Source organism: Pavona decussata, unplaced genomic scaffold (assembly GCF_977016875.1).
Source record: "Pavona decussata unplaced genomic scaffold, jaPavDecu1.1 SCAFFOLD_6, whole genome shotgun sequence".
Taxonomy (NCBI): domain Eukaryota; kingdom Metazoa; phylum Cnidaria; class Anthozoa; order Scleractinia; family Agariciidae; genus Pavona; species Pavona decussata.
Genome location: NW_028145430.1, coordinates 138336 through 156623, shown reverse-complemented (window position 1 = coordinate 156623; position 18288 = coordinate 138336). Strand labels below are relative to the sequence as shown.

General features: G+C 39.2%; 1 protein-coding gene and 3 long non-coding RNA genes across 4 annotated transcripts in view; 2 read left to right on the top strand and 2 right to left on the bottom strand.

Annotated features, from left to right (window-relative positions):
• LOC146488994 (uncharacterized) overlaps window positions 1–18288 on the top strand; it is a 377056-nt gene that overhangs the window by 303276 nt on the left and 55492 nt on the right. The gene's annotated exons all lie outside the window — the stretch shown is intronic.
• The window catches only part of LOC146488999 (uncharacterized), a 360510-nt gene that overhangs the window by 326668 nt on the left and 15554 nt on the right, over window positions 1–18288 (bottom strand). The window lies entirely within an intron of this gene.
• Window positions 3213–5117, top strand: LOC146489002 (uncharacterized). The gene is made up of 2 exons (XR_014864966.1): window positions 3213–3561; window positions 4910–5117. It is a non-coding gene; the product is annotated as an uncharacterized LOC146489002 (long non-coding RNA).
• Window positions 15543–18286, bottom strand: LOC146489001 (uncharacterized). Its single transcript, XM_085105377.1, has 2 exons — window positions 18085–18286; window positions 15543–16114 (listed from the first exon to the last, which is right to left on the bottom strand). The coding sequence occupies exons 1-2, from the start codon at window positions 18182–18184 to the stop codon at window positions 15642–15644; spliced, it is 573 nt and encodes a 190-aa protein (XP_084961503.1). The 5' UTR covers window positions 18185–18286; the 3' UTR covers window positions 15543–15641.

Sequence of the window (18288 nt, the reverse complement as noted above, 5' to 3'; positions counted from 1 at the left end):
ATGGAAAGCGCCCATTATATCCTCAAGATTGGAGAAATGGTCCTCGTGGCCTCGTGGCCTTGATGCAAAAACTCATTTTTTCACTGCTGCCTCCTCTGGATCAAAACCAAGAACTGATGAACCCTCCAGTGAAATTCCCATGAGATCCTCAAGGGTTTCTCCACCAAAGGAGGAATCTTGATTCTATTTTGGGCTGATTATGCCCTTTCCCAGCTGAGCAGCGGGGATAGGAAGAACCAATACGATTTCAACCAAGTAGAGTCCATCTTTGAGATCATCTTTGTCGAGTTTCTTTGTTAGAAGGGTGCTTCACAGATCAAGGTATGCTTGCCTCTTGAACGGAGTACTGACCAGAACCTTCAAAAAGATCGAGCATTAGTCGAAACCATTTTGTGAGATGTACAAATGCCTCCTGCTCTAGATCGATGGGGTCCGCATACATCGTAGTCAAGACAAATAACAATTGCGAGAAGCGTGGAGGAGAAAGGGTTTTTTTTTTCTTTTTTCTTCCCCTCAGTGTAGTGTGCAAAGTAAAATATAAAAGAAGGACGTATTTGTACCCTGGGTGATTAGCTAATTCACTTATTTTCCACCGAACATCGTATTCAAAAGTAATTTAAAAGCTTATTACAAAGTGCGACAACTTGTTATTACAAAGTGCGACAGCTTTATTTATTACAAAGTGCGACAACTTGTTATTACAAAGTGCGATAGCTATTTTATTACAAAGTGTGACAAGTGTTATTACAAAGTGCGACAGGTATTACAAAGTGCGATGATTATTACAAAGTGCGACAGAACACATGCTAAAATGAATAACACGAGTAAACGAGTGAACAACGCAGCCAAAAAAAATCAAACACGAATGACTAACGGGCGAAAACCAGTAGAAACGCGTACGTGCGAACATAAGATAAAACACGGGAATAAACAGATAGAAAGAAATACTTCAAGTTGTTCGGCCGAAGGTTTGGAGCGACAGATGGTGGAGCAGTTAGAGCAGGTTATGGTGCTAAGGGCAGTTCAACTTGCGGGACAACTGCTTGAGCAGCATTGACGGTGTCTCGGTAATGATCAGCGCTTGGCCTTTGAACGTTAGGCTGTGGAGCGTCAGCCATAGCGAAGAAGAGCACACAGAGTAGGGCAAGTCTTATAACAGTAGAACAACAAGACGTGTGTAGTACACGGTTGTGCGAGAGCAGAGAGAATTAATAATGAGATTCTCTTTGTATACGCTACGGTGAGACCGCTGACATTAAGATAAAATTGACATAGATAAAGAGAGGTTGTTGGAACTAATTGACACGGCAAGGCACAATATTATATAGCCTCATCTAAACACAACTCCCCGAGTGTTTAGATGAGGTTATATAAACACGGGAGAAAGTCCTCTATTGCTTTTATAAAATGTCTGAAAAATAATTCTACAAATAAAGGAAATGTTGTTTATTTATTTCTTGATTGAAATAGATGTTCTCAGTACACGCTCTGGACAATTACATTTGCTACTAGCCAATGAAAACGCTCATCTGACAACCAATGAACCAATCAAAATTTGCGTTAAAAACGCAAGTTGAAATTTGTGGCAAGCGTCAGCGAGCCCCGTGTAGAAGACGGCGATTTCACCTTTGAATCCTTGTAAGTCTTACAGAAAAATACCAAACGTTCGGTGAAAACTAGAAGAAATGTCCAAAATATACGATTCTGTAAGAAAAGTACTTCAAGATGAGGAGTTTATTTAAGTTGAAAGTGAATGTCGCTGTGCTTGGGCGCTCTTGAAAGTTATGCGAACTTGCCCGATTTGACAGCCTGAGAACATGGTTAAGAAGTTGAATCACTGATCGTGCCTTGTGAAGTTTTTCTGGTTAGGAATCATAGCACAAGCAGCGGATCCAGCTTGGCGAAGTTGTTCATGGTAATAGTAATCGTAACAGTAGAGTTTTACTCTGAGAGATAATCCATTTTATACAAATTTGACAACCAAAATACGGCAACCGGCCGTACAAAGTTTGAATTGAAACATTTACATCTGTAGCATAAAGTTTTGTGTTCGTTTTCGTGTACATTTTTTGAATAAAGAATGTCTTTTAGAGAATTTTATTGTGGTACTCAGACGCAAAAATTACCTTGAAAAACGTTAAGTTTACTGCGTACTTTGTTGGATATTTTGTCGTCTTCGCTTCAGTTTCGTGTACGAGGTCGTCTAGCTAACGATGATCGAGGCAGGCAAAGCGATGTAGTTCATCTTTCTTTTGCGTTTTTTTCCTCTCGAGCTCTGGGGGAAGGAGATAGGCAAACCCCGATCAAACTTTGGGAAAATTTTCTCAATTTCCTTAACAGTTGAAATTAAATTACCTTGCGAGTCTTGCGAAAGCTTCTGAAATGCTTTCAAATTGTGTCGGGAAACACAGAAAGCGTGACGTCACAACCGTGTCTACATATTCTCATCTAAACACACCTATCGACCAATGAGAACGTGCGTACTATCTAAAACATTTAAAGCCCGATAGCATTATAAATTAGGTTCAGTATCATTTACGGCCTGATTAAAAATGCCATGTAACGATTATCATCAATTCCTGGCCGTGAATGTCTAATGCGAAAAAGTGCCAAGCTTTTTGACAGGTTTGCTAGTAGCGAAGCTGTAAGAGATGTCAAATATAGTTTTGTTTTTCATTCCTGTGATATTTACATGTTCGTGAGGTAATAGTCAAAGACATGCTTAGTCAAATTTGAAACACAACATTCCATCGATGATTAAAGTTAACGAAAATGGCAGAGGCTTTTTCTTAAAGCAACACCTGTTATCAGTACAAAACTGTCACCAGCATTAATTTCTGAAATATTTTTGAGGCGCTAAGACTCCCGGTACGAGGATGGATCATTTTTTCAAAACTTGAGTCCGTTAAAAAAAAGTATTGACAAACAACTGCCTTTTATAAGTCTAAATTTCTGCTAGCCCTGATTACTGAACTCTATTTGGCATCTGCAAAATAAAGCTGTGGTACTTTGGCCGGAAGCACCCTTTGATGCCTGGAGCATATTAGGAAGACTAAAAATCGACCTTCGTGCTACGCATACGTACTCAATATAGTAGAAGTATTAGCCGTTGAAATCCTCCTCTCCAGGTAAATCATCAAACTGCTAATCTGTTATCATTGCTCAGAAGAATGCAACAGAGCAGAAGCGGTGAGGTCAAGGTAACGTTTTTTTTTTTTTTTTATTCACGTAGTGGGCTAGGCTAGGGCAACAATAAATTCGTACATCAAGAAAAACATCAGAAACTGAGCTGCCAGGAACTAAAACTGCTTAGAAAGTTCGTCAAAGAAAGACTCGAGAATGCCGGATTCAAAGCGTCTCTTTATCTTGTTGACTTTGTTGCTGCTTGTGATATGCGTTCAGATAGACCAGGTAGAGGCTTTTATACAGCGGCCGCCAAGAAGAAGGAAACTGAAATGTTCCAGAAGGGTGAGAACGTGTTCAAGGAGAAGGGGTAAGAGTGAAACAAACGCAGATGAAATGATGAAGCCTTCAGATATGAAAGATGTCTCAACAATCTTGGTAGGTGATCAATTTCATAAGTTCCAAAACCTCTTTAAATCATTAAATGCGCTCCCAAAATCAGCGTCTGAGAGGGTACAGAATCAAACGAAAAAGAAGATTTAGTTTCGCCTTGATAGATTCCCTTTATAAACGTGCACGGGGATAAACGTTCGCCTTTACAGTGTATTTGCTACTTTGTTGCCATTCTTTTAATAAATTAAAAGACGTTAAAACATGTTTTCGGCGGGAAACGCAACGTCCAGCCGATGTCGGTGAAAATCTGTTCGTAAGGCCTAAATGGCCCAAGAATCTCGAATTGAATTGCGAAGAAAATAAGTCTGAACGCCACCTGAAGCTTTCGTACGCGGAAAATGAAATTCTATTCACGCCGGTAGGAGAGCGAGATTAGGACAGATAAGTGGGAGGGATGCGAAGGCTTCTGTTTCTAGAATTTTCAGTTAAGCAAATCGCTTCGGATCAAACTGTGTTAACGTACGTTGAATCCCTTTTAAGAAGAAGACGACAACTGAAACACCCCTCCAGTTAAATATTCTCGTTTGTCCGGACACTGATAATTGGATTGGCGTTAGATTCACAAGACCTGTTCTGAAATCATCTAAAAAATTACTGGAGTAAAGTCTTATTACAGATGTGAGGGGCTTGCCTTTATAGAAAAATTATATTTATGCATCATGTAAGAGTCCAAATATTTTGCACTTGATTACTTCAATACGTTGGGGACACTGTACGTAGTCGTCCTTTTGTGTTGATCGTTGGTAAGACATGATTTCCCTAATTAAGGTATTAATGTACGCCACAGAGCTTACAGTTTTCTATCGGGATTCCATTCCATACACATGGTCATTCTTTCAGCAGAAAATTTGCCCAGAGGGAAATATTATAATGTGTTTAAAGAATATTTAATTGAACGATATCTTCACAATTTGGTTATGTCATAGAGTGGTATGACCGAATGGACTATCCTGAGTAGAAATCTGGACGGAATTATCTATTTTTTTAAATGTCACTGAAATGAAAAGTTAATGATAATGATAATGATAATGATAATGATAATGATAATGATAATGATAATGATAATGATAATGATAATGATAATGATAATGATAATGATAATGATAATGATAATAATAATAATAATAATAATAATAATAATAATAATGATAATAATAATAATAATAATGATAATAGTTTTCTTAATTTAAATTGCGCTTTTTAACAAGCAATGATCAAAAGCGCATTACTTAATTATTTATTTATTTATATTATTTATTTATTTACAATAGTTTCGGAACTGACGGTAGTAGATTCATTTGATTTTAACTTCGTTTGTCGTTTTACCTTTTAGGTTTCAGAGGAGGAATAAGCTCAGTGCCAACCTTCAGACTTTATAAATCTGTGTCTCTGATTATTGACTTTCACATGTCCTATACCAAAGTAGCATTTTTCGAAAGTGTGTAGTGCGTAAAGAGTGGAAGCTTATTTTTTAAATCTTGAAAGCTGTGAAGCTGGACTCCATGTATTGCTAGAATGATCAAGAAATCAAACCAAATGCATTGATCTAATAAACTGAATTTTACTGTCTATTTTTTTATTGATGCTTGAAAAGAGAAACACTGTTTTCAAATTAAAACGAGTCTGCGATTCCCAATCATCATCATCATCATCTCTGAAACATTGCATTTCAAATCCGATTGACTCGTTGTTTTGATGTTTTGCTCGCGAAAAGGCGAATATTTCGGAGGTCAACCAAGACAAAACAAAGCATCGCCGGTCAACGTATTGTTCTCAGAACATCCACTGTTTCATTGAAGCCAATCCACTCATCCCTTCAGACCTAAAAATCCGTTAAAGTTCCTTAAATTACGAAATTGAGGGTATTCAGAATATTCGTTGCTGTGTGTTTCATGGAATATATAGACACGCCTTTATACAGAGAATTACAACACGATCTATCAATTAACGGCAAATAGAATATTCAAATCGACGCCAGGGAAAGGCAAACGCAACTCTAGGCTATCCACAACACAGTTTATTTAGATCTTGGAGAACTCAACATTTTAAACAAACTCTACAGTCAGTAAGTCTTAAGTGCTTCGGTTTTAAGAACTACCCTTAGTTTATCCCAATATAAGAACACCCTGTTACAAAACGACTATGGTTTCCTGCTTTCTTTTAACAGAGGTAAACAGGGGGAGACCCAAAAAAGCGGTCCTCCAACATTTGGCGGAAAACGCTTAATGACGTTGATTAAAAAGCAAAAGATGAAAGAAAAGAAATGAACGAAAAGTTGCCCATTGATATTTGTGCGTACTGAGAGAGCTTTTGTCTTGGTAAAAACGTTTCTTACAAGGGTTTTTTTCCCCCAAGGGCAGTTATTAAAGTTTAGGCACTTTGCCCGAAGTAACTTGAGATTCGTGATCAACGTTATTGACCAAGCACATTTTTGAAACATAAATTATAGCAATAGTTAAGCTGTTTAGCTTGTCTCCTTAACTTAATTGTTTCGATTCCGAGGCCATTTCGATTTTCTGTTGGCGATTTGTCAACTTGAACTTTAAGTGAAACTATTCTGACTCATTAGTCGAATTAAGTTCTCAGAGTGCACTCAATCGCCAATGCATTATAAATACCAACGGTCATAATCCTCTTCTATAACATTGCTCTCTGTTTTTCCTTGATTCTAAACAAAAAAAATAGTGAATTACGGAAGAAACTTATAGCTCCTCATCATAGTGACCGTGACAGAAAGAAAGAGCTTCACTACATTTCGTTTCTAAATTCCTTGAATAGTTTGAACAGAATGTTTCTATTCAGCACGATCAAATGCAGATGTCTCTTTCGTTAAGCTCATAGTTACCATTTGGATTAGGGGGAGGAGTCGGCTCACATTTCAAACTATCTAAGACATTGATGAGAAACTTTCTACGTGCGCGAAACGATACGAAACAGGCAATGGATTCATCACCATAAAGGCCCCACCAAACGATTTCAACATCATCCAGCAATGCTTGATAATCTTGCACAGTTTTGAACAAGGTGGCCAAACGAATGGGACATGTTTGATGCAGTTGTTGAATCTTGGCACTTTGCACGAAATAAATTGAGATTCGTGATCAGCCAAGCACATTTTTGAAACATAATTTATAGCAATGGATAAGTAGTTTAACTTGTCTTCTTGAGGTAATTTGTCGATTCCGAGACCATTTCGATTATCTGTTGGCGATTTGTCAACTTGAACTTCAGGTGAGACTTTTCTGACTCATTAGTCGACTTTAGTTCTCAGAGTGCACTCAATCGTCAATTCTTTATGAATATTCACGGTCACAATCCTCTTTTCTAACATTGCTCTCTATTTTTTCCTTGATTCTAAACAAAAAAAAAAAAAAATGTGTTGTTTGGTAGTCTGAAATTCAGCCGTCTCCTTCCCCTAACCCACAGGGGGTGCATGGGAGAGAAAGACGTCTGAATTCCTTGCGTTATAATGCCGTGCGTGGACGTCACGTACTTTTGCGAATATGGTACGTAGTTTTTGAATTGCTGTTACGTAATTGAAATAGATAACCCTTTCTTATTGTTCGAACTTGGGAAAACAGATATTTCATTTCAGCGGCGAATAAAAATTAAAATAAAGTGTTGAAAGGCCAGACACAACTCGTAAGCTCGTGGTCTGAAAAGTGATCTTGGTATGAGATAAGTGGGAGGCTATTTCAGTATTTCTCGATCGAGGCAATGGTTGGTGTTTTGGGGGTTAATTAAATAACGCCCGGTGGTCAGTAAGTTGTGAAGAAAGGAAGAATTTTATTTCGCACTTACTCGTTTTGTTGTAAAGACGACTTCCTTTCGGTCAATTTAATCAGTCTCAGAGATTATTTTTTCAATGAGATTGTGTTGATAGCCTCTTGCCTGAAGGTACGTTTTGAAAATTTTGATATTGTAATAGAATGATTTCGCTGAGTATTTGGTTCTCAGACGTCTCAGCGATTCTACAGTGAAGCGGGAATGCTTGACATTTGCACACACGTTTAAAAAAAAAACAACCTACAGAGACTTTCCAGTACACATTTTTCTTCCTGCCACCCACCGGGGTCAGGAAAGGAATCATAAATAATGAAGCCCTAAGACTTCTTAGAAACACAACTCCTCTGCAAAATCATTCCATTACAACATCATCCACTTGGATCCGTTTGGCCTAGTTTTAAGCATGGGGACATCATGTCTGCGTTAAGCTCACGTAGCAGAGCAGGTCATTACAGCAGTTTCTATTATTAATAGTAATCTTGTCTTGTCTAGTCGTTCCAGATTTCCACTCAGGATAGTTCATTCGGCAACATCACTCGAGGACACAATCCCATTGTGAAAGATGTTGTTTAATTAAAAAAATAATCTAGTGCAAATTGATATATTATCCATCTTTGTTTGGTGTTAACGAAACTACTAGCGTCAGTTCGCAACGACTTCTGTACAATCTGATTGACTACAATTATCCCTTTGTTTATAAACTTTCCTATTCCGTGACATTTTTGTAGCAAAAAAATAAATAATTATAATAATAATAATAATAATAATAATAATAATAATAATAATAATAATAATAATAATTCATTCCAGATTTCAATGCTATTAAAAAAGATGCTTTTAATTTTAATTAAAAAAATAATTATAATAAAACTAAATACTATAAACTAAATTCGATTTTGAGACAGCAATACGACTTTATATTGACGGCTGGTTAGGGGGAAATATATTCCGTATTGGGCGGAGTCGCGAAGCAACGGAGCCCAATACGGGATATATTTTCGGTTTGAAAGTTTTTGGTTTGAAAGTGGTCGTTGAACAGTGTCGGAACCTTTGTAAAATAAATTGAAAAAAATAAACAACACCATCCAACGTCGCATGTTTATTCACAGAAGTAAAATTTTGATCTGTGCCGTGCTGTCATGCTAACATGACAGTTTTTGAGCCAATCAGAAACCGTCATTTTCAGACGACAATATCGCAAAATAACGTCGTCTCATCGCAATGGGAAGATCCCGCAGGATCGCGATGAAGTGTAATATTTCCGTCGAAGCTATACCACTATTTTTCTGCTTTAAAATAATTATGTCTATGGTATCCCGACTGAGCACTGTAAGCTCAGAGGGGTATATGTTGATACAATGAATGATATTTGGAAACAATATGAGGAAACAATGTCTCGCCAACGATCACCACAAACAGACAGCCACGTTTAATAAGCGATTACAAAGGGTTTGCGGGCAGGCGGTTTTTTTTTTTGCTCTCATTTCCTGCCGCTTCCCCCCCCCCCCCCCCCCCCTCCCTCCCCAACCCCACTCCCCCTCAGCCTCCTTCAAATACGCGAACTAAATTTATTATTCAGCGCTCGCCCATAAAAAAAAACGCCTTCACTGCAGGTTAGCAACGCGCCGCTTCAGGATCAAGATTTTTAAAAACAACTTCGCGTCCTGCAAACTAACGAACAATCAATAAACAAATTCCGTTCGCTAAACGGATACATGGATTTGCCGATTTGTTTACAGCGTCCTATAAAAAGATTCTCGCTTTTTCAGCAAAAAATTTACTTAGAGAATCACTGTATATAAATTGTAAATAAGGTCAAAAAGAGCGCGTAGTACATCGGCCAAAGAGCTAATGATATTGTCTGTCAATGCGTCATTAAGTATGATTAGAATGCGACTTCCACGCTGAATTTCCCTGTTTTTTTTTTTTTATTCCGTTTTTGGTTTGATATTTTGGAATCTCTTTGCTAGGAGCAAGTATATAAGAAACATAAACTTAATTATTATCGACCGCTTTTTCGTGAAATAAAGTTTCATTAAACAGATGGTATTTGATTTCGACAGAGAACACGCGTCGGGAAGATGATAATGCCATGCACAAATTTAATTAAGCATAATAACTTCGCTGTTCTACGCACCGCTTGACGAAAAATATCGAAACTCGGCTTACAGTGATCAAAACACCACGTTTGAGATCTCTTTTTAAAGCTCTCAAAAGACTTTTTGTTCATTGATAGAAATAACAGCTTAAAATATTTTGCGAAGAACTCAAAACCATCAAATGTCTGCAGTGATTCCGCAGAGTTCCTAAAAATATCAAGAACAAAGGAATACTCTCGCAACTTCGCGGCTCAAGGCTGCTTAATTAGGCTATTGTTCCTGTGTTTTGAATTCGCTTCAGGGTCTTCCTGCAAAGTTCTCACCTTTTCTCAACCGAGTAAAAACGAGCTAACTTGCATCATTCCTCGCGGCTGCTAGCCTCCCACGCAGACGTTCTTGGGGGTTCGTCACGTGTGACGAACCCCTAAGAACGTCTGCGTGGGAGGCTACGCGGCTGCCGAAGTTAATGCCCAAAGGAATAAAGAGAGCCTTGAGGCAAAAAAATCCAGCGGGGTCACCCATTTCTCAATGACACACTTAAATCGGCGTGAAGTTGTAATGTCTTTCAGGTATTTAGAAAATGATTCAGAGTACGCGAACACAGTTCTGTCCGTTCCGATTTGCTTAGCTGAAAATTTTATAAACAGAAGCCTACCCTCCAGTTTAAGCTGTCGAATTTCGCTCTCTTATCGATATGAATCAATCTTCCTGTGTTACGAAAGTTTCAGATGGCTTTACTGGCAAAAGATAAATTGTTTGTTTTTATAATTCAATTTTAGTGATCAGTTTTAAGTTCAAATTTGCGCCCGTACACACAAATATTGAACCTCTCACAAGCCCATACTAGGGCAAGGGCCTCTTTCTCGGTCTGTCTGTATCTCCGCTCCACTTTAGTTACGTTTCTGGACGCATACGAGATTGCTCGCCACTCACCGTCTTGAAGTTGAGTCAGCACTGCAGCTAAACCCTACGGACCTGCATCGGCTATGATCCGAGTGTTACAATCTCCTCTGAAATATGCAAGGATAGTGACCTGTGCAACTAACTGCTTCAACTTCTGGAATGACTTTTCCTGTGCTTCACCCCAGTTTAAAGTTCTAATTCTTCCTCAGAAGGCTGCTTCCTGCGCGAAGTTGGGAAGAATTTTGCAGAATATTGTACAAGCTGAACAAATGATCTGACCTGAGAGGCACCTTGTGTAGGGCTTACATTCAAGATGGCAGCCACTTTCTCTTCACTGGGTGCAACACCTTGCCTACTCAGATCACGTGCAACACCTTGCCTACTCAGATCATGACCAATAAATGTAAGCTTGGGGAGACGAAAATGACATTTGTCCCCATTCACGGTTAGTCCTTTCTCTTTCAATCGGGCCAGTACAGCATGCAGTTCCTGTCGTGTTCCTTTATGCCACAACCATGTACAATCAAATCATCTGCCAAATTAGCCACTCCCTCACAACCGTGCAAAACACCCGCCACAATTTTCTGGTACTTCTTAGATGCCGATGTTACCCCAAACATCAAACGTTTGTACCTATACAAACCACGGTGCGTAACAAACGTAGTGATCTCGCGCGATCTTTCGTCCAGTTACACCTGGTGGAAGCCCCACTTGAGATCGAGCCTTGAGAAGACAGTTGAGCCATTAAGGTCATACAAGACTTCCTCAATTGTAGGAATGGGGTGTCTTTTCCTCTCTATTGCTGAATCCGCCCTGCGCATGTCCACACAAATCCGAATGTCACCATCTGCCTTTGGGACAACAACCAACGGCGACACCCACTCTGTTGGGTTGTGTGACACCTCCTCGATTATGTCTTTGGCTACCAGTTTATCCAACTTCTCGTCAACCTTTCCTCTTAAACCAAATGACAGTCTCAGTATGGGTTGTGTAACCGGCGGCGTGACATCGTCCGTCATCCGTCATATGTAATTTCGGTTGAAAATCCTTCAGCTTCCCAACCCCCCCCCCCCCCCCCAAAAAAAAAAAAAAAAAAAAAAAAAAAAAACGCTCTCTATACTTCTCACGGATGTCTGCATCACTTCCTTCAGTAGTTAATAAACACACATCTGGACCGACCCTTAACATGCCCAACTTCTCTCAGTGCAGTGTTCTTTCCGAGTAGAGGTCTTCCTGGACCTTTAACCACTGTGAATTCGTTCACACAACTGTTGCCACTGATCTCGCACACAATCTCAGACACAAATGTCCCAATCACTTAATAGGATCTTTCTGTCCATAAGTAAACAACTTTTTGCTTGATTTCTTGGACTCACCCTGGATGCTCTTCTTCTTCAAAACTTCCCAGGTTGCTTGACCAATCACATTGCACGACGCTCAATAAGTACCAATAACCAATCAATAAGTACCGCTGGTAACATCACTCCCCCAACCTTCAAATCAACTTCACTACCACTTGTAGGCTGACCGACGCCAATTGTAAACGCATAATAATCTCATTGGCCAGTAGCTGAATCCTCTGATAGTTGATAGGCTCTAACCCAACTATTATTCCTTCCCTCGTCATCTCTCGTGAGAGGCTTTCGTTCCTTTGTTTTGCAACAGACTGCAAATGTCCAATCCCGCCGCATGCATTACATTTCCTGTTACGGGCAGGGCAATTCGGGTCACGTGCCATATGGTCAGTGTAATTACAGCGAAAACAGCCCCTTTACTTTTGCCTCCTGAGAGCCACCAGACGGTTTACCAGGCTTATTTCCTCTATTCCTATCCTGTGCTGTCCCTTTTCCTCTTCCGTTGCTGTGAGGTTTGCCGGCAACAGCATTCACCTGACCGGATGACTGATCCATAGCCTTGACCTGCATGTTCACTGCTTCCTGCACACGAGCCAAATCTTGTAAAATCTTCAGAGTAGCCTTTGCTTTCTCAAGGAACTTACGGCGAAGTCTGGGATCTCTGCATCTCTCAACAAGCTGATCCCTTGTTGCCCCATGAACATTTTCAAACTCGCTGGTGATCGCTTTCTGCCTCAACCGACAAACTGATCCACCGACTCTCCTAACGCTTGCTCCATTTGCCGAAACTGATGCCTTTCGAATGAAATGTTCAACCGCGGTGCAAAATAGTAATCCAATAACCCCATACTCTCAGCGAATGGCTTAATATCCGTACCGGTCAATAACGTGTAATAAAGCTCCTGTAAATTCAACCCTCCAGTATTCAACAGCAACGCAGTTTTCTGTTCATCTTTCGTAATCCATTTTGCAGCTAAACACAGATTGAACGAGCGTTTCCACAACTTCCAGCGACCTGCAAGGGTGTTTGGATCCTGCTTTGGATTGAAGGGAGAGTTCTCTTGAATTCCTCAGGAAGAACTCTCTTGAATTCCACGGAATTCCGGAAAGTGCATACAACTCGCCAGAAGAGTCTATCCTCAAAATAGCGCCAGAGGCGCTCGAGGTCTCCTTCAGCGCCGATGACATTGAAATCTCGCATAAATTGAATACTTGATGCAACAAAGCAATAATAGCCAAACTTATCAGACATAAAGTCAAGAGGAATTTCTACCGCGCAAGGTCAAAGTTTATAAAACTTCAGACTTGCCGACCTCTTCCCCAACTCTTCCTACGCAACGAGAGTATAGAATCAACACGGATCTTTATCAAAGAAAACGTAACTACCTACCGCCGCCGCATCATGTCTTGAGCTAATAAAAAACCTAAAGATGGTGAAGTATTTAACGCGTGGTCTATGGACGGAACAATGTACGTAAAGACCTCGCCGAATACGAGACCCATCAAGATCAACGAATTAGAAGACCTCGAGTCTGTAGGCTGCGAAGTATTTCGGGAGACGGGGACGGACTCTGCCTTTTTGGAACAGTGATTATCTCTTTGCCTTACTTGCAAAAAGGTTTAGTTGCCCTCTTTTTTGCTGTTTTGTTTTGGTGTTGTTATCGTTTTGCTATTGTGTTTGTCTGTCCGTGTGCGTTTTTTCACATTGTTTATACCTTATTTTTTTTATAACTTGACTCATTTTTTTTCTTTTTCTCTTTTATCATCAAATATGAATGCGGGCAATTCGTCCAAATTTGATGTCTTATCATTGAACGATCGTGGTATCAGGGATCAAATCACGAGGAGGAGTATATTTTCCACTGCGTGAAAGCAAATATATTCTAGTGTATTCCAGACTCGAATACGTGATTGTGACGCAATAGAAACCTAGAGTATTCAAGACGCACACAATACGTGACGTACATCTGGAATATTCGTATCGAATATGGTGGAATACGCTCCGTTCATAATCGTTCGTGGATTTTCGTTAAAATATACCTCACATTTGTCGTACTCCTAGAGTATGATGACAAACCCTTAAATAAAAGAATTTTATGACAGAAGGTCGGGTGTATAGCCTTCTCTTGGAAGCAAGATTTGGACTGAATTCAAAGTATGTGCGATATGCGCGCGATTGTATACGTTTCACGCCAAAGCAAAAGATTTCTAGAGTATTCATGGCGTGCACAACCGTCACGTACACCTGGAAAATTCTTATCGAATATGGGCATATTGCCGTCCTGAGCACAACCGTGTATTCGTTTGTCGACCATAAGAGTTGTTGTACTTTTTTGGTTATGTTGTCGGCCCAGCGCGCGTATGAGCATGCTTTGTCAAGAGTTACATAAATTCCAATTCCCGTCGTTCGGTTTTGACCGACTTACAGGGTAATCACTACTCAAGCCAAATCAACCGATCGAAAGCTGTAGAAAGGCATTTTTAAGTACCCTATGGTGTTTGAAGTCTGTTAAAAGGGATGTTTTCGTTAGGTAGAAGAATTTGATGTATTCGGGTTCCCTTGCTGAGATTTTAATTACCCGAAAATTCTAGGCATTAAAATCTTCATTTGATAAAATGATAGCTGGAATGAACTTTTAGGGAACTTTTTTCGTTCCGAAAATGCTAGATGTTGTTTTTGTTGCATTTGACTGACAAAATCAGCAAATACGACCTTTCCGAAAACGTCAGGGGCTATGATCATGATTTCCCCATTGCGAACCTTCTTGGCGGCTGTACCCAAAAGTGGGACGAATACTCGGGCGAGTATTCAGGGACGCGAGATCTGGGGCTCGGGGGCGTGACATTGGGTGCCCCTGACCACAAGGCAATTTCTCTTTAATTTGCTTTACCCGTCTCATCTGAAATGGTTAATTAAGTGCTGTAAAGACGCCGTTAGGCTGTAATAACTTTTTACTCCTTGGTGTAACGCTGACAAAAAAAAAAAAAATGAATTTACGCCACTTTTTAACGCTAGCGTAAATATAAGCTTATATGAACACTTCTGATCTCGTATCGCTGTGGCTATATTACCGGCAGCCGGTTAAGATTTTAATAGACAAATTGACCAGAAGTCAGAAGTACAGCTGAATCCAATCTGAAAAAAAAATCATCTTAAACACGATTCTGCAGATTTTCTCTTTAAAGTAGTCTCGTTTGGATGACCTACTTGGCTCATATTACATTAGTTGAGTTAGCTCAACTAAACTATTACTCTTTTGCAAGTCCCACTTGGCTCAAAATAATTTATTTCATGTAATCAATGCATTTAGAAACTGACTGTTGGGAGGACTACATGTACATGTAGGTTAGGACCTAATGAACTTACAAGGATTGTTTCAATTTTTCAATTTTACCTTTCTCTCTTTGAGAAATTTATCAGTCCTCATAACTTCACTAAATATTCTGACCTCACATGTACTTATTGTTATAACAAAGAGATTGTGTACTAAAAGTTAAATACAATCAGTGCACACACTGTATTTCTACACATACATGTATGTAGATGTAAATATACACTGTAACCGGCATCATAGATAGGTGTCTACAGGTATATTACAGATAGTCAAGGTGACCCGACAGCAGTTCTTAAGAAAATCATGACATCATACTATCTCATACTATGGCATTCACCAGCAGCCTGCCTGAAAGGATTTATTTACAAAATATTGTCAGCTAGAGCAAATACATGTAGCTGAGATGATAGACAAGAATAAAATAAGCAAGGCTTACAAATTTACCTGTTGTGTATGTCAATAATACTTTTACACTGTCAGCTAAAAATACATTCAGCCAATATAGAAATACAATGTTAAAAGCTTTGAAAAAAACTCAACAAGTGAAGGCCACAGGAATCAGGTTTTCAAGGACTTTTGAAATTCATTTACTTTTTTCCCAAAATTAAATGACAAAACCGTAGCAATGCGTAATATGTTCCATGTACACCCTGTACATGGTATGTATTGAAATTTGGTATACATGTACACATGACAATGGCAAATATAGTTGTATCACTTACTTCACCATTATTTGCATAACCATTAGAACAAGGAACTTCACTCTCTGTCTCATCAGTGTCACTGAAGAACACTTGATCCTCCTCATCAAACAAAGCTGACTGCTCTTGCTCCTGTTGGTCATCACTGCTATACATGTAGTTTTCATCATCAAGACCTGCCACTACTGATTCCATACTATCTCCACCATCCAACTGAGTCAAGCTGTGACCACTGACAAAAGTTTCCTTAGAAAGGTCAGTCTGCAAAGATGTGCTTCTCATTTGTCCCAGCCGCCTATGCTCATGGAATGTCTTCTTAGCAACACGCTTATTGCAGTGGTCACAAAATACATAGTTTCCTATAATGTGAGTTAATAAATAGCTTAAGAACAAATTAGGTAATGAACACAAAAATCTGACTAGTTACAGAAGTCTTACTTCATGCAGTATCCAGTTGTTTTGTACCCACGGATGTTTCGTACTCAGACAATTTGTACCCAAATTTAGACGATTTGTAACCAATCTTGAATGGCTTGTACCCTGCAAGCCTCTGGTTGATTCGTACCTTGGTCAACAATCATATTAAGAAAAAAGCATTTTGAGAATGAAGTCATGCCAAGACCAAGCAAAGTTACCCTAGACTGATGTTAGCTGTTTGTCTGCCATGATTGATAAGCGCATTTTGACAATGAAAATTGGCTTTCAGCATGCGCAACACAAGCTAAACAAATTCTGCCCTGATCGGCTAGTCGATTGTTGTGTACGTTCCCTTTTGGCTAAGATCTTCAAATTACAAAATAAAAAAAATAATAATAATAATAACAAAAAAGCTGCAAAAATCAATCAGACCTTTTCATTGAAGATTTTGGCCATAACGGAACGCCAGCAACATGAATTTGCGTAATTTTCCTGCTTGTCACAGACCCCACAATGTTTTGGTTCCATGCCACATAAGCAAGACTCATTCAAAACAAATAACCCGGTAATGGCCTCTATTTATGAACTTTGCTTAAAGGGACAAAGTCACCTTTGTGACCGCGCTGACCTGGACACTAGTTTTGTCAATTTTGAAAAACGTCCACCGTAACCCGAAATCAAAAGTACGCATTGAATACATCTAGAAATCCACTTTAATCTTCCCTGTGTTTTATTGGATTTTCAATCTTTTACTGGAAACCTGTTTCTGAGTATGCTTTTGCTCATCTTATGGTATTATTTTATCATATTTGGTTAAAAACAGTATGGATCGTGTCTCCAACGGAACATGAAAAGAAGAGGTGGGAAACGTGAAGGCGCCAGGTGGAAGAAATCTCCTGCGTTGACCAATATAACGAGAGAAATCAATCAAAAATACTGGAGAACAAATCTCCATTATATATATTTGGAGCTCAGATGAAGACAAGCTTTGGTGCACAGTCGATTATCTCCTCAACAAAGAAAACCTCTATTAGTTTCTACGGGTCGAGCAAGCATTCTTGTAATGACATAGGTTTGGTTCCTAAATTTAGATAACGGAGAAGTTGCAGAAACGAAATTATAATAAACGCAAAATATATGATTGAAAGCAGAAATAAAGCTTACTGGTAGTTTCGCTACAAAGACGTTTCTCCTACACCGCAGTTCAGGCGATTCGCTAATATTTGAACTCAATTTGCTTCTTATGCAAACACTGTGAAACGTAGAAACAGCTAAGATAATTTTTCACACGACTGGACACCGAAATAAACAATTAAAAGATTCTTTGACTTCAGAGGTATTCGTTGACGTTTGGCTTTCCCTGGACAAGTCCATCAGTAAATTCTCCATGGTATCAAGAAAATGAGTGTTCTAATATGACATTAGGTCTATAATCACTATAATAATTTTGACTGGCAAACACTTCGACTCGACAAGGTTTGTTTAGATTTTTCAAAGGATGCGCTTCTCAGCGCAAGACTTGCGGATGAAGTGTGATATGCAAATCAGCCACGAAATGGTATCTAATGCGCATGTGCACCAGGTGACTGTGTCCCTTTAACACTTACTTAAGCCTTCAGACTTACATGCATGATGGCTGTTTAATGGCAAAGATGACCAGGGGTAAAGAGAAAAACTTAAAATCAAATGACCCTATCTAAGGAGAGTTTTTGCTTTTGGCTCTCAACCTCTCTTAACCATACATCAGTACAGTATATGGGCATTGGAAAATTTGTTGAATAATACACGTAACACAGCCAGTGAAAATACTTTAAAATAGAAAACAAGCCCTCTGTGATATGTGGGTAAATGAAACGTACTTATGTCTTCCGAGAATGAAAGAAAACAACTCTGTGATGTCCAATACACTTACCTGACTCTGAATGGGATTTATTTTGACAAGGAAAGTGGTCATAATAAGCAGATTTTCCATAGTTTATCCCACAAGTCTTGCAAGTCTTCCTTGCCGCCATTTTCTCTCTCTCAATCGACGACGACGCGTTGCTTTGTAACCAGGCCAACCTGGCTCAACTAAACTATTGTTGCTCCTCCGTTGTTCATTGGCCATCACAACGAT

Coding starts and splice junctions, on each gene's coding strand:
- LOC146489001 (XM_085105377.1), bottom strand. CDS start 18,184: ATGGCGGCAAGGAAGACTTGCAAGACTTGTGGGATAAACTATGGAAAA. Junction 16,115..18,084: donor TAAATCCCATTCAGAGTCAG/GTAAGTGTATTG, acceptor CTCACATTATAG/GAAACTATGTATTTTGTGAC.